Raw genomic sequence first — 16688 nt, forward strand, 5'->3', positions numbered from 1 at the left:
ATATAGTTGTACATACGTATTTATACATTGCATGGACATCTTTTCCCATACACTTGCCTTCCTTCTGATGGATACAACTACCTGTGGATTCCTCACCTAATGAATACTCCCATGGTGCCAGCATTCGACGGAAATCTTCTTACTAGTCTCTGCACGTCGACGAGGACGTCACTCTTGCCCACGCGACGCCGTCTGACGTCATACAGGCAATAAGAGGTCCTCGCCGACGTGCCGATGACAGTTCCCTTTTTTCCGTGCATTCGAAACGGTTATCTTCGAGGGAGCTACTGTTACCTTCGTGGTTACAGTGTATTGTCTGCTGCGTAGTCTTCTCTGCGGTAATAATGTCTCGGAGGAAGTCGGGTTTCAAGCCCTGTCGAGAGTGTGGGGGCAAGATGTCAGTTACAGATCCTCACTCCGACTGTCTATGGTGTTTGAGCTCCGACCACGACGTCTCGACTTGCGATTCATGTCAACACATGAATCCGAAGGCCCTCAAAGAGCGTGAGGCCAAGTTATTCATGGCAAAGTCAAAGAAGAAGGAGAAACATCATAAGAAGTCTTCTTCGCCAAGGTCTCACCGGCGTCATCGAGACTCCCGGCGCCGTAGAGACTCACGACGTCATTCCAGCAAGGAGTCTCGTTCGAGGTCACCTTCGGCTCGGCGTCGGAAGACTTGGGAGGTCAGCCCCACGGTCACGCCGCATCCTTCGACGCTGTTGCCCTCTCCGGCGTCACCGACTTCGCCTGGTCAGGCGTCGGTGATTGAGGTGGTGCAGCCTCTTGTGTTTTCTCCGGCGTCGCAGACGTCGAGGCCGGCGTCGGGGTCGCCCTCGATCCAGGCACCCCAGTATCCGGCTTTTCCCACTCCTGGAGCCGATAGTACCGCGTTTCTTAATGCGATGTATACCATCTTTCAGCAGATGGCTCCAGGAGCTGCTCCGGCTGGTCCTTCGGGGCACTTGGCCTTTTCGTTGGGTGATCCTGCGCCTCTTCGGCCGGCACCCTTTATGCCCTTTCTCCCTTTTGGGAATGTGGGCTCGGCGCCGGTGCCGGCGTCGGTGGCCGCTCCGGTGGCTTCGCATGTTTCGGCCCCGGAGGTTGCCCTTCCGTCGAAGTCAGGATTTTGCCCTGTGACTCCGGTTGGTCCATCGGCTCCAAGACCTCGTCCTCCGGCTCCTGCCTCTGCGCCGAAGCTGCCTGTGGCGCCGGACGCGGCGTCAGATGCTTCTGGAGATCGGCGCCGTTCTTCGACGTCGGCGGAGGCCATGTCGACTCCGCGTATCGAGGAGAGACTTCATTCGAGGAGGCGTGCTCTCCGTCTTTTAGAAGAGCAAGAGTACCAGCGAGTCCTAGAGGAGGGAGAGATTGAGGACTCTGGAGACGGACTGCATGGTCTGGATACAGCCAGTGGGCTGGACACTTCCCCTGAGTGGGACCTTTCATCTCCAGGGGAATATACGGAGGAGGCTGCTTCCTTTCATGCTGTGGTGAGGAAGGCAGCGAGCTTTTTGGACCTGCCTTTGCCAGTGGCAGAGGCGAAGCAGAATTTGCTGACAGAGGTATTGCATCCGGCCTCTGCTGCAGCTGAGCCTCTCTTGCCATTTAATGAGGCTTTGCTGGATCCGGTGTTGGAGGTGTGGAAGAAGCCGGTGTCTTCCTCGGCCGTTCATAGGGCTGTGGCCAGGAGGTATCGAGCTGCACCATCTGACCCTGGCTTTCTCTCTAGACACCCTACGCCGGAGAGCTTGGTGGTGCAAGCCTCCTGTTCCTCAAAGTCAGCGCCTGGTTCCTTCCCGACGGTGCCTGGAGACAGAGACTCCAAGAAACTGGATGCGCAGTCCAAGAAAATATTTTCGTCATGCAGTTTGGCGTTGAAGGCCACCAACGCAACGTGCATTCTGGGGAGGTACATCCATGCTCTGATGGATGATATTTCGTCTTAATTTACGGAGCTTCCCCAGGGTCTCTTGGATGTGGTCTCGGACGCCCAGGCTGCCGTGACCCAGATTATCCAGTCTGGGCTGGACACGACCGACTCGGTGGCCAGGGCGATGGGCACGGCTGTGGTGGCAAGAAGACAGGCCTGGCTCCGAAACTCAGGGTTCTCTGCGGATGTGCAGTCGACCCTGCTGGACCTCCCGTTTGATGGGGACAGACTGTTTGGAGCCAAGGCAGATTCGGCCTTGGAACGATTTAAGGAGAGCACAGCAGAGCCACAGTTAGGACTGCAAGCTCCTTCTTCCTCTGCCTCTTCTAGATTTTTCAGGAGGTTTCGGGGATTTGGGCGTGGCTCTTATTCCTCTTCCTTTCGGGGGAGGTTCCAGCAACCCGCCTCTTCCCTCCCCTATAGGTCATTTAGAGGGAGGGGGAGGGGTGGGGTCCGTACCAGAGGAGCCTCTCAACAGCACTCTGCCTCTTCCTCGTCCTCTGGAGGGGTGCAGCAGGGGAAGCAGCCTTAGGCTTCCACCGTTTCCCACTCACTCCTCTCCTGTAGGGGGAAGATTACAGCATTTTCTCCACAAGTGGAAGTCTATCACAACGGACACTTGGGTTCTCGGCATTGTGGGAAAAGGCTACGCCCTTCCCTTTCGGGAGTTCCCGCCCCTCATCCCGCCCCGCCCATCTTATTGTTCAGAAGAACACCTCCTGTTGCTAGAACAGGAGGTTCAAGTCCTCCTTTCAAAGGGCGCGGTAGAGTTGGTCCCAGAGCAGGAAAAGGGTCGAGGTTGTTACTCAAGATACTTCCTGATTCCCAAAAAGGATGGTCAGTTGAGACCAATCCTGGATCTGAGGATCTTGAATTGGTTCCTCAAACAGGAAAAGTTCAAGATGCTGACCCTAGCACAGGTGCTTTTGGCGTTGAACAAGGAAGATTGGATGGTGTCTGTCGACTTGCAGGATGCTTACTTTCATATCCCGATACTCAAGTCGCACAGGAAGTATCTCCGGTTTGTGGTAGGGTCGCAGCACTATCAGTTTGCGGTCCTCCCGTTTGGTCTTACTTCAGCACCTCGAGTCTTCACAAAGGTGATGTCAGTGGTTGCGGCGGAGCTCAGAAGGAAGGGGATAGCAGTATTCCCTTACTTGGACGACTGGTTGATCAAAGCCAAGTCCCCGGAGCTTGTGTTGCATCATCTGCAGTCAACAACCCAGTTGTTGTTCGACCTGGGCTTTTCGGTGAACGTGCCCAAATCTCACCTGGAGCCCTCTCAGCGCCTCCTGTTCATAGGGGCAGTACTGGATACAACATTGAGTCGAGCCTTTCCTCCGCCTCAGCGGATTCAAGATATTCAGGAATTGGTTCCAATGTTTCGAAATGGAGCGGTAGTTCCAGTCCTCAAGGTCCTTCGTCTGCTCGGTCTGTTCGCCTCCTGCATTCTGTTGGTCACGCATGCTCGCTGGCACATGAGGGCTCTTCAGTGGTGCCTCCGAAGGCAGTGGTCTCAACACAAGGGAGATTTAGAAGGTACTGTCAAGATCTCCAGAGATGCTGCTGTGGAATTGAAGTGGTGGATTGCGGGCAACAATCTTTCACAGGGAAAGCCGATCGCGCAGTCGCCACCAGTGGCCACGGTAATAACGGATGCTTCCACCCTAGGATGGGGAGCTCATCTGGGGGATCTGGAGATCAAAGGGCTTTGGTCTCCAGAGGAAGAGGTGTTTCATATCAATCTGTTGGAGTTACGGGCTGTACGGCTGGCTCTCAAGGCCTTCCTCCCATCCCTTCGTGGTCAGTCGGTACAGGTCCTGACGGACAATACTACCACTACTTTCCTCGGATAGATCTGTTTGCCACTTGGGAGAACGCGCATTGCCCGTTATTCTGCAGCCTCCAGTATCCGATGCAGGGAGCGTTGGGGGACGCGTTTCAGATAACCTGGTGCGACCAGTTGCTTTACGCGTTTCCCCCCATACCCTTGATTCCTCGAGTGTTGAGGAAAATTCGCCAAGACCGGGCCCAAGTCATCTTAATAGCTCCGGATTGGCCAAGGAGGGTATGGTACTCCGACCTTCTCCAACTCTCACTGTGCCCTCCGCTCCGTCTCCCTCTCAGGGCAGACCTCCTCTCGCAGTCGCAGGGGCAGGTTTTACACCCCAACCTCCAGAGTCTGCACCTACATGCTTGGAGATTGAACGGGGCAACCTGAGTTCCTTCTCTCTCCCGCCTGATGTAGTGGATGTTATCTTAGCGGCCAGGCGACACTCCACTAAATCTATCTACGCTAATAGGTGGTCTAAATTTGTTATGTGGTGTGGAGAGAGACAGATTGATCCCTTACATGCTCATCTGTCACATGTTTTGTCTTTTGCACTGTCTCTAGCGCAGAAAGGTTGTGCAGTGGCTACCATTAAGGGTTATTTGTCGGCCTTGTCAGCCTTCATTTGTCTTCCAGACCAACCGTCGTTATTTAAATCCCCTATTGTTCTCAGATTCTTGAAAGGTCTTCTGAATCAATATCCTCCAAAACCATTCGTTATGCCTCAATGGGATTTGTCCTTGGTCCTGACTTTCCTTATGGGGTCCCCTTTTGAGCCTATGCATTCTTGCCCTTTAAGGTATTTGGTTATTAAAACAGTATTCCTGGTAGCTATAACATCTGCAAGGAGAGTGAGTGAGTTGCAGGCCTTATCGGTTAAACCCCCTTATATAACGTTTTATGGGGATAAGGTGGTGTTGAGGACCAAGGCTGCTTTCCTTCCGAAGGTTGTTTCACCCTTCCATTTGGCTCAGACAATTACTTTGTCCACGTTTTATCCTCCGCCTCATCCTTCAAAGGAGGAAGAAAGACTACATCGCCTGGACCCAAAAAGGGCGTTGAGCTTTTATATCGACAGAATGAAGGATATCAGGCTGGAGGATCAGCTGTTTGTTGGATACGTGGGCAAGAGGAGAGGAAAGGCAGTCCACAAGAGAACACTCTCCAGGTGGGTTGTTCTTTGCATTAAAATCTGTTACTCTTTGGCAAAGAAGGATCCGCCTGAGGGCATTAGAGCTCATTCCACCAGAGCTAAGTCGGCCTCTTTGGCCTTGGCCAGGGGTGTTCCTGTGGTTGACATCTGCAAGGCCGCAACTTGGTCGTCCCTTCACACTTTTGTGAAACATTACTGTTTGGACTCTGAGGTCAGAAGGGACGGTCATTTTGCACGGTCAGTGCTGCAGGATTTCTTGGTTTGACCATTTAGGCACCCACGCCGGGCGTGGTACTGCTTTGGGACTCTATTCATTAGGTGAGGAATCCACAGGTAGTTGTATCCATCAGAAGAACGAGTTACTTACCTTTGGTAACGACTTTTCTGGTGGATACATTAGCTACCTGTGGATTCCTCACGGTCCCACCCGCCTCCCCGTTGCCTTTTTGGTCTCTCCAAGCAATCCTTGAGTGTGCTCCTTTTGGTCTTCAAAGTTGCAATACATTTTGCATATATGATATTTGTATATATGTGTATATTTATATATAAATCTATATATATTGTGTATATACATGATTCGTATGTATAAATATATTTATTTGTTAAAAAAAAAAAAAAAGGTTATATTAAATCTACAGCTATTTTATTGCAATGTTGTGTGATTTACAATATTAAGAGATGTTGCTTTGCTCTTTCATTACATTGGGTTATTATTATTCTCATGCACGTAAAAAATATTGGTACTGTCATCGGCACGTCGGCGAGGACCTCTTATTGCCTGTATGACGTCAGACGGGCAAGAGTGACGTCCTCGTCGACGTGCAGAGACTAGTAAGAAGATTTCCGTCGAATGCTGGCGCCATGGGAGTATTCATTAGGTGAGGAATCCACAGGTAGCTAATGTATCCACCAGAAAAGTCGTTACCGAAGGTAAGTAACTCGTTCTTCTACACTTTTCCCATCCGCCTGCCGGAAAACAATCTTAACAAAGGAGTCACTCCCCATGTGCAATATCATTGAGAGAAGTCACTCGATCTCGTGACTCAGAACACTTCTCCAAAAAAAATAAAAAAACTGCACCACTCTGGACCCAACACTAGATTTCAGGAGTGTGCAGAGCATGTGAATCTACAGCACTGCATGCTGCAGACAGATGCTTGCAGGGTAAGTAACATAATACCTTTTGCCCTAGATTCTTTGGTTGGGATAGACTCCTCTACAAGGGCCCACTGGCAAGAGTGTGAGTCAACGGTGTGCTGTGCTGAACCTCCGTCCTAAAAAAGGGCACGAGACTGGGATGTCCACTGTCCCCTATGATCTTTGCATTGGTGCTTGAACCCCTAGCGTCCTGAATATAGCAGGACCCACTTATATAGTGAGTGGATATGAATGACGATAGGGAAGAGCGTATCTCCTTTATACTGATGACTTTATGGTACATAGCCCAGCCACACAGTAGATCGGAAACTACACATCTTTCAAATTTTGGGGGAAAACTCCAGATCAACTGGGACAAGTCCCTCATATTCCCGCTAGTGGGAGGAACCCCTAGGCTTCCGTCAGGCTGTTCGGCTCCAGTTGTGCATGACAAATTTTAATATCTTGGTATATGCTGAAGAGTTTCTAGAATCCAACCTATTCCCGCAGTTAGATTGCCTCTGTAGGTACGCTGCCCTTTGGAGGACGCTGCCTCTGTCGCTGATGGGCAGAGCAGTACTTTTTAAAACGGCAGCCCTCCATCGAGTACTATGCCTTACAGAACACTCCTTATAAAATCCCACCAGACTTTTGTTTTTAAGAAAGTTGACCTTGAGGTAAGACGGCTACTGTGGGATCAGGGCAGTTCGAGGATAGAACTCTGTAAACTCCAAAGAGGAATATATGATGGGGGACTGGCAGTCCCAGATATCCTCGAATATTGGGCTGCACAGTTAGTGGTGGTCAACAACTGTGTGTTTGCTGATCGCTCAGAGATAGCCCTCCGTGAAGACCGAGATGCCATGGAAACGGCAGCTACCCACAGGTACTCTCCCGGAGGAGGCTGAGCTAAGCGCTACCGATGCTCACACAGACAGTAGTGAGGCTTTTACATGAATCCACAAGGTACCTGGGGTTTGGGTATAGGCTAATGAACAGGGCCACCCATGGAGCAGCTACCTACTGAGGGAAGTGGCAAACCTCAAGAGTTTCTCAAGATGGGCACTATTGGGCATAGAGCACTTGGGCGACATCTGGAGGGGTCCGGCAATGTTTACATTTCGAGGAACTGCAGCAGGAGTTTGATTTGGCAGAGACTGAACATTTCTGGTGTTCACAGTTGAGACATGCTCTCCGATGACATATCTCGGAGGGGGAGCAACTGCCTGAGGCGGCACCATTGGAAGACAGCTTGTTACTGGACCCCATAACAGACAAAGCCATCACTCTTATCTATTAAAAAAAAAAAACTAGCAAATAACTCCCCGGACCCACAAAAAGCTCTGAGACAAACATTGGAAAGAGATATCGGGCTGATTGAAGACGATGATTGGGCTGAAGTGATACAGAGCCCTAGGGAAGTGGCAGTGTGGGCCTAGTTCAGTTAAGAATACTTCATAGATCCTACTTTTCTAGAACACTTAGACACAAATTGAGATGTGTGGAATGGCCTCATGCTTTAGAGGCCGTGGCTGTGATGGAACCTTTTTTCACATTATGTGGGATTGCCCCGAGGTCCAGTGTTACTGGGCAGAAGTGGCACAGTTAATGGCCCAGGTCACTGACTGTTCCATTGGAGGCTAGGTGGCATCTTATTAATATCACTGGAGAAGAGGTCTGGCCCCTATACAAGAGGATGTGGCCGGTGGTTGCCACTGTGGTGGCTAAGTGTAATATTGGGAGGGCCTGGGGAGCAGCCATAACTCCCGGTGTTAAAGACTGTGAGAAAGACATGGATTAGTGCCGCCGAGGAAAACAGGTTGTATATCAAAGTAGGGGCTGCCCTAATAAATGGGAGAAGATCCGGGATAGGTAGCATATACAGAGGCTACTAACTACAGGAAAAGCTGCATAGGTGGAAGGGAGTATCACGTTTCAATGCTTATCCCTACTGTTGTGGATACCCACACAAGGGTACTTTGGAAACTTACAGTACATATTGATTATTCTATGCATGTGATTTTGTCTGCTCATCTTCTGATATTATACAAATGATCAATCAGTGTATCTGTTTACTGAGCAATTGTTTAAGAAAATAAAATAAAAAACGGCTTTTATGAGTAAATCAATCATATGCAGAGCCTTTATTTAAAGAGACTCATTATGCCATGACTGCACGTGTCTCTTTATAAGCTTCGAAACGAGATCCTTGGTGGACCCATGAGAAAGTCATTAATGTACAAGAAATCAGGGTAATCCAGCAGGAATGTAGATCTCATCAGAGTTGGTGAGGACAGATATCACCACCTCCGTGTTTTACAAATAAACTAGGTTTCACAAAGTTCCTTCCACTTTCAGAGTAAGTGCAGCACTATAGGTACTGGGCAATAGAATATCACTGTGAGAACATCTCCAGAAAACATCAAAATATAGGCAGATGCCGTCACCACAACCCCCAATGTTTCCCACAAATGAGTTACATCTGGATTTGATTGAGATGCAGTTGAACATGAAATATTGTACTTTCTTTAGGAGTCTTTGATATTTGGTTTAGAGAGGGGGTGCATTTTCGATCTATCTCTTCCAGACCTTGCTTATGCTTTTTTACTACTTCCAATCTTCCCGAGAATTCACAGCAAATTCAAGCAAGTCTTGATGGCACTCCTAGCTCCAGCGTGGGATTGCCAGTACTGTTTTTTCCAAGTTCCACAGCTTGTGGTGCCCCACCCTTTCCTTTGTGAACAGGCCACAACCTTGCGTCCGAGTAAAACGGTCAGATTATTTACAAAAAACAAGCATCCCTGCACTCGTCAGCACGACCCCTTAAAACCTGGTGTTTACATACTTAGAGATCCCACCTGATTGGCAAAATATTTTGCCGCAGACCAGTGCTCCTCTTCAACTAAGATTTATCAAGCCAAATGGAAGTGCTTCTGTTTATGATGTCTATTTAAAGGTTTTGGCCCAATATTTACACCACAGTTTACCATCTGCTGCAGTTGGAACAATCAGGCCTTAAGCAAGCAAGCATCGGGGTTCGCTCTGTGACTATTTCAAGATTTTTCAGTCTCATTAATCCACATCTTTTATCAGCTGAAATAATCAGTAAGGAACTCTGTAAAGGGCTGTATATAGCATTCTTGTCTGTTCTTCTTGATTGGAAACTAATAATGTTCTTTCCAGGCCCCAGAGAAACTTGTTGGACTTGGTGCTCTCTGCAGGTTCACCCACAAATGTTTTGCCTTCACCCCCTCCTATTTTCTGAACCTGTTTGTTGACTTGTAGGACTCTGCACCTTACCACTGCTAACCAGTTCTAAATGACCTGTGCTTTCCCCTAAAACATGGTGTAGGAAGTTGGCTCTGTATGTGCTATTTCAAAGTAAGGAATAGCATGCACAGAGTCCAAGGGTTCCCCTTAGAGGTAAAATAGTGGTAAAAATAGATAATACTAATGCTCTATTTTGTGGTAGTGTGGTCGAGCAGTAGGCTTATCCAAGGAGTAGTGTTAAGCATTTGTTGTACATACACATAGACAATAAATGAGGTACACACACTCAGAGACAAATCCAGCCAATAGGTTTTGTTATAGAAAAATATCTTTTCTTAGTTTATTTTAAGAACCACAGGTTCAAATTTAACATGTAATATCTTGTTTGAAAGGTATTGCAGGTAAGTACATTAGGAACTTTGAATCATTTCAATTGCATGTATACTTTTCAAGTTATTCACAAATAGCTACTTTAAAAGTGGACACTTAGTGCAATTTTCACAGTTCCTGGGGGAGGTAAGTTTTTGTTAGTTTTACCAGGTAAGTAAGACACTTACAGGGTTCAGTTCTTGGTCCAAGGTAGCCCACCGTTGGGGGTTCAGAGCAACCCCAAAGTCACCACACCAGCAGCTCAGGGCCGGTCAGGTGCAGAGTTCAAAGTGGTGCCCAAAACGCATAGGCTAGAATGGAGAGAAGGGGGTGCCCCGGTTCCGGTCTGCTTGCAGGTAAGTACCCGCGTCTTCGGAGGGCAGACCAGGGGGGTTTTGTAGGGCACCGGGGGGGGACACAAGCCCACACAGAAATTTCACCCTCAGCAGCGCGGGGGCGGCCGGGTGCAGTGTAGAAACAAGCGTCGGGTTTTCAATGTTAGTCTATGAAAGATCAAGGGATCTCTTCAGCGCTGCAGGCAGGCAAGGGGGGGCTTCCTCGGGGAAACCTCCACTTGGGCAAGGGAGAGGGACTCCTGGGGGTCACTTCTCCAGTGAAAGTCCGGTCCTTCAGGTCCTGGGGGCTGCGGGTGCAGGGTCTTTTCCAGGCGTCGGGACTTAGGTTTCAGAGAGTCGCGGTCAGGGGAAGCCTCGGGATTCCCTCTGCAGGCGGCGCTGTGGGGGCTCAGGGGGGACAGGTTTTGGTACTCACAGTCGTAGAGTAGTCCGGGGGTCCTCCCTGAGGTGTTGGTTCTCCACCAGCCGAGTCGGGGTCGCCGGGTGCAGTGTTGCAAGTCTCACGCTTCTTGCGGGGAGTTGCAGGGTTCTTTAAAGCTGCTTCTTGAAACAAAGTTGCAGTCTTTTTGGAGCAGGTCCGCTGTCCTCGGGAGTTTCTTGTTGTCGTCGAAGCAGGGCAGTCCTCAGAGGATGCAGAGGTCGCTGGTCCCTTTGGAAGGCGTCGCTGGAGCAGAGTTCTTTGGAAGGCAGGAGACAGGCCGGTGAGTTTCTGGAGCCAAGGCAGTTGTTGTCTTCTGGTCTTCCTCTGCAGGGGTTTTCAGCTAGGCAGTCCTTCTTCTTGTTGTTGCAGGAATCTAATTTTCTAGGGTTCAGGGTAGCCCTTAAATACTAAATTTAAGGGCGTGTTTAGGTCTGGGGGGTTAGTAGCCAATGGCTACTAGCCCTGAGGGTGGGTACACCCTCTTTGTGCCTCCTCCCAAGGGGAGGGGGTCACAATCCTAACCCTATTGGGGGAATCCTCCATCTGCAAGATGGAGGATTTCTAAAAGTTAGTCACCTCAGCTCAGGACACCTTAGGGGCTGTCCTGACTGGCCAGTGACTCCTCCTTGTTGCTTTCTTTGTTCCCTCCAGCCTTGCCGCCAAAAGTGGGGGCCGTGGCCGGAGGGGGCGGGCAACTCCAGCAAGCTGGAGTGCCCTGCTGGGCTGTGACAAAGGGGTGAGCCTTTGAGGCTCACCGCCAGGTGTCACAGCTCCTGCCTGGGGGAGGTGTTAGCATCTCCACCCAGTGCAGGCTTTGTTACTGGCCTCAGAGTGACAAAGGCACTCTCCCCATGGGGCCAGCAACATGTCTCTAGTGTGGCAGGCTGCTGGAACTAGTCAGCCTACACAGACAGTCGGTTAAGTTTCAGGGGGCACCTCTAAGGTGCCCTCTGGGGTGTATTTTGCAATAAAATGTACACTGGCATCAGTGTGCATTTATTGTGCTGAGAAGTTTGATACCAAACTTCCCAGTTTTCAGTGTAGCCATTATGGTGCTGTGGAGTTCGTGTTTGACAAACTCCCAGACCATATACTCTTATGGCTACCCTGCACTTACAATGTCTAAGGTTTTGTTTAGACACTGTAGGGGTACCATGCTCATGCACTGGTACCCTCACCTATGGTATAGTGCACCCTGCCTTAGGGCTGTAAGGCCTGCTAGAGGGGTGTCTTACCTATACTGCATAGGCAGTGAGAGGCTGGCATGGCACCCTGAGGGGAGTGCCATGTCGACTTACTCGTTTTGTCCTCACTAGCACACACAAGCTGGCAAGCAGTGTGTCTGTGCTGAGTGAGAGGTCTCCAGGGTGGCATAAGACATGCTGCAGCCCTTAGAGACCTTCATTGGCATCAGGGCCCTTGGTACTAAAAGTACCAGTTACAAGGGACTTATCTGGATGCCAGGGTCTGCCAATTGTGGATACAAAAGTACAGGTTAGGGAAAGAACACTGGTGCTGGGGCCTGGTTAGCAGGCCTCAGCACACTTTCAATTGTAAACATAGCATCAGCAAAGGCAAAAAGTCAGGGGGCAACCATGCCAAGGAGGCATTTCCTTACACATGGTGTAATTGTCATACACCTGATTTGTACATTTAAAATACTTGCATGTCCCTTGTATTTGGTACTGCAGGTACCCAGGGCCTGATTCTGGTGCCTGAGCCCTAACCATCCCCTCTTTTGAGTTGAGCATGTTAAAACTGCGTATAGTAGTGATAGCGTGTGATTAGAGCTTGCATTATTTGGGGTTTGATGTTTTCATCACAAAGATGGCAAATGTAATTAACTACAACTCTCACTAACAGCATTTGAGTGTGGGTGTTTTGCACGAGGCCCTACCCCGTATGTGGTGACCATGTTACTCCTGCAGCCTAACTCTGGTTGTCCTTGAATTTCCTTATTTCACCAGGACTAGTTTTGGGGGTGCTGTAGAGAACACTGCTTCACTGTCTATGCCTGGTACCTTGTTGTTCGATGGACTACACTCATGGATCTTCTGATTGACCAGTCTTGCTCGTCAGTCACTATGCTACTCGTTCTGGTTTTGAAAGCTCTCTTGTACACTGATTGTACATCGGAGGATCAGGGATCCTGCTTGGACATCTTGGTTCACAGGGCTCTATACTGACTACCCTGGCAGGCACCTCAATCTACAGGGGTGTGCTGAGTGACTCTCCACCGAGCCCAAAATGCATATGGTGTAATGAGTAACAAAGAGGGATTGGTCCGGCTTGTTACTAGAGAGAATATTGCATTCCCCAGTCCCTGTGCATTAAACCACCAGCGACTTAGCAAGAAAATGGGGGCATTTATATCTTTGTGGTTCCCTCTGTTTCTGACTAACTCTGCTCTCAAAATGTAGCATCAGGTTTATTGCTGGAAATCTACAGCCTTCCTTTCTCCCACATTAACGAGAAAGCAGAAATATTACAGTTACATAAAATGGTGACCTTTCCTTGAGGCAGGCTCCTTTCTGTTGCACGAACATATCCAAGTATCTTAATGAGATGGCTGTTTGGAAACGGCTGATGTTGAGAAGTCTAATTAAATGCTGTATATGGGAACATTGGTCACTCCAGGCCACCAGATATATCTGTGTCTTTGCTAGAGGCCCTGATTATTGGAAATAATTGCATTGATAACTTTACAGATGAGGAGCTTAATCAGTACAAAGTAGTTAAGTTAAAGGCCAAGTCCCCTATTTCTGTTCAGGTGGTACCTGTTGTTATAAAACGTTCTTTGCTTGGCAAATGTTACTAGTCTTTGAAGATAAGGGCTTCCTTTTGACATAAACCTTCAGCATCTAGTTGCTTCTCGACCTCAGCTTCCCAGTCTGTTTCATAAACGGACCAAGGCTCTCCACTCAACCTTATCAAAGAGCACAAAGCCTAAGGATTGTCTTTTACCAGTTCAGTTGGATGTGTGTGGTTCTGGGCAAATCACTTAATATCCCCATGGACAGCGCCTTGAGACCCTCATGGTTGATACGCCGCGCTATATAACTCTACATTTCAGACTGAGCATTTAATGTGTAGGTTGGCATTTGGGGAAGCTTCTTGTCTGAAGCTTTGCGTCTACTATCATTGGACTCCAACCACACAGGACTCCGAGCATCTCAATTGTACACAGCAGCTATACTTCCCAGCTGTTTCAGATGCCACTAGCAAGACCATTCATGTAGTTGCACCAGATTCTGCTCGCAAGACCATTCGTCTAGACTTCTTGTTCAGGGGCGCACCTCTTGCAAAATTGGTTTATGTTCACATAAATAAATACAGCTAAAATGTTTTTGGTACATGCATTCTGTCTGACTGTATTCAGCATGTATCACATGTGAGCCAAAAAAAGCATACCTATAAAGTAGTCACTAGCACTTTTGATTGTTTTTGTTTCTGTATTTTGTCATTCTAAATCTGCTTAACTCCATCTCAGTGATAATCTGTGTGAAATACGTTGGATACAAAACATAGGCTGAATGAATGAATGAATGAATGAATCTGTGTGAATGGAAGAAAATGTAACTCCTGATAAATACGCTTTAAAATATGCTTTGTATAAAACTGAATACTGATTGACTCGAACAAGAAGAACCCAAATGTGCAGAAAGAGCCTGTACGTTTGTGGAAAACTGAGTGTTATGTGACCCATGTAGCAATTGAGTGAAACAGGTGAGTGCAGTCCTAGCAAATGCATGGAAATAAATCACCAATATGCAAAAACTTTGGAAAAGCTTAAAAGTGTGACAAGGCTATTTTTTTAAATCACGTTTTAGGAAACCAGTAATGGAGCACAATTGTCTGATCTTCTGTGGTCACTGTTGCCATTGGTTTTCCAGAAGGGACACCAGTGGCTTACAGAGCAAGACACCACCTACTTGTTTGCAGTTGATCAATAATTGATGGGACACGCAAGAATATTGGTGCAAAAACCTTGCAAGCTTTCAGTCTGTTCATAAACTTAAGATGTTCCAGACATGAATGGAAGACCCTACCACTAGAGAGATTACTGGACAGTATTTGTTTTTTCTGTCTTTGAGCGTAATTTTCTTCTGCCTGTAAAAGAGAGCCAAACTCTGGTCATAAGTAACCTGGTGGTGGCAGGCATTTCATTCATGTGTACAAAAGGTCATTTGCGCCTGGCAGTGTTTTTTAAACTGGATCCACTTCTTGGTCAGAAGCCAACAGATAGATCTAATTATTGGTAGTATGCTTTCTATTTTACGCACAGTTGAGTGTTTCATTGAACTCTTGCTAAAGGATGAATTATTTGTTTAGAGGTTTATCATGGAAGTAGCTCCTGGATAATTCGCATAAAAGCTGCATGCAGCCACAGATACAGCATTTGGCTGTTACAAAAACTATCTCTGGGTAGGAAAAGCTTAATTTTGAGGCGTACATTAAGGCATAACAGGTTTTCAATGTATATTTTGATTTCTGGATCAATGCTAAATGTTTATCAACTTTTCCTTTACAGAGTGAAATCTTGTTTTCATATCATGGAAGTTTGCAAGTCCAGAAACAGCTCACATGATGTAAATAATCGCAATAAAACTTCAGTTATGAGATCAGTCGCCTCTGGCAATACAGCAAATGTTTCTGGAAATTTTACCAAAATTGCCAGTGTGAGGGCTCAGGTGAGAGGCTTCAGATATTTCCTAAAGACTTCAAATATTGAAGTTCGGATGAATGTTGTATTACTAGGTCACTATCCTTAAAAAAAGCTGTACACTGTTAAGGGGTAAATGTAGTTATAATTGCTTTCCCATACCAGATTTCCATGATTATGCCTGATGGGTGCTTAATGAATCCATCTCATGTTAACATTGGATGAAAATGGATAAATGAACACGTTTGCACTGTGATTTTTGTGCAGATGCTCACAATGCACGCCTGTACATGCATATACTGCACACTAGAAGACACAGACCCTAGCTCCCATTGAACCTTACTTCATTCCACCCACCCCTGAATACATTTGAAGTCTGCAAGTATTCCCATTCAGCAGAAAGCAAGCAACTTATACTTTACATTGTTTTATTGGGTGGTGTGCCCTGCACAGGCCGGGGCTATGATTAAGAAGAGCAAGATGTTGAAGCACAGTTGACTGAGGATATTAAGGTACACTTGCCTTTAGAGTTAGATATATTTAATCAACATATACTCAAGTGGATGGGTTGTGAATTTGGAGGTCCAGTGTGTGCGCATTCTTCTCTTTGGTTTGTGTGCAGGTCAGATCAGTCATAAGGGAACTAAACCTTTAACCAGCAATCACTTTTTTATTTTGTCTTGCTATCATATGGCGGTGTTGGGCGATAGGGGGTCATATCTTTTCAGTGAAGCCCGTGTATTGTTTGCTGTACACTCGCTAAATCACTAAGCATTCTCATTCATTTTATAATGTGTATTTTAGGCATTACCAGCACCGGGCCATTCAGTTGTGCAGCATGGAATTCCACTTCAGGGAGGACCTGCTCAGTTTGGTTGCAACGATGCATTTGGGCACACACTGATTTTATGTCCCTCAGCAATTCAAGGTACGATTTGGAGGATATGATGTTTACTGCGTTTTCTAATTTTGCTCTTTATACATGCTTCTACGTGTAATTCAAACGTTTAGAAGCTCTCCAGGCCTTTAATTTGGCTACTTTTATATAGACTGTACTGTTATTGCCACTCCCAATATTGATTTAAATCGTCTTTTTTCTTTTTTTTTGCAAGTTATTAAATTTGGCTGTTAGCGCTTATACAGCACTTGGAAATATGTTTGAGCAAAAACTTTGCCTGTTTTTATAACTTATTGAACAGTGACATTTATATACCCTTGAGTTTTAACAACACTGCTGTATTACATTTGTGTGAGAGGATAGTGATATGTCTTTGATTACATGGTATGTGTTTGAGATATAAGTGCTGCCCAGTTATCTCATGAATGTCAACAAGGGCACCACTGTATTATCTTGCTATACAGACTTGTCTGCTATACCTAATCTGTGGTATCTTGGTGTTCTGTTTTAGCCACCAGACCTCTCGACCTACCCAAATGGTTCAGTGTGCTTATCTGGACCTGTGTGCTTACCAGTGACACACCTAAATACAACAAGTTGTCAAGGGAAAAACCCTATTCTCACTGACTGGAGTATTCTGTCAGAAAACAGTGAATATGA

At 47.2% G+C, this 16688-nt stretch overlaps 1 protein-coding gene across 4 annotated transcripts in view; it reads left to right on the forward strand.

Moving 5' to 3' along the window:
• HIPK3 (homeodomain interacting protein kinase 3) overlaps window positions 1-16688 on the forward strand; it is a 323948-nt gene that overhangs the window by 183494 nt on the left and 123766 nt on the right. For all 4 annotated transcript variants that reach the window (XM_069223525.1, XM_069223524.1, XM_069223527.1 and 1 more), the window contains exons 7-8: window positions 14999-15158; window positions 15935-16058. In XM_069223525.1, the coding sequence (XP_069079626.1) occupies window positions 14999-15158; window positions 15935-16058 (284 nt within the window). The remainder of the gene's footprint in view (window positions 1-14998; window positions 15159-15934; window positions 16059-16688) is intronic.

This window comes from Pleurodeles waltl, chromosome 3_1 (assembly GCF_031143425.1).
Source record: "Pleurodeles waltl isolate 20211129_DDA chromosome 3_1, aPleWal1.hap1.20221129, whole genome shotgun sequence".
In the NCBI taxonomy this organism is placed as follows: domain Eukaryota; kingdom Metazoa; phylum Chordata; class Amphibia; order Caudata; family Salamandridae; genus Pleurodeles; species Pleurodeles waltl.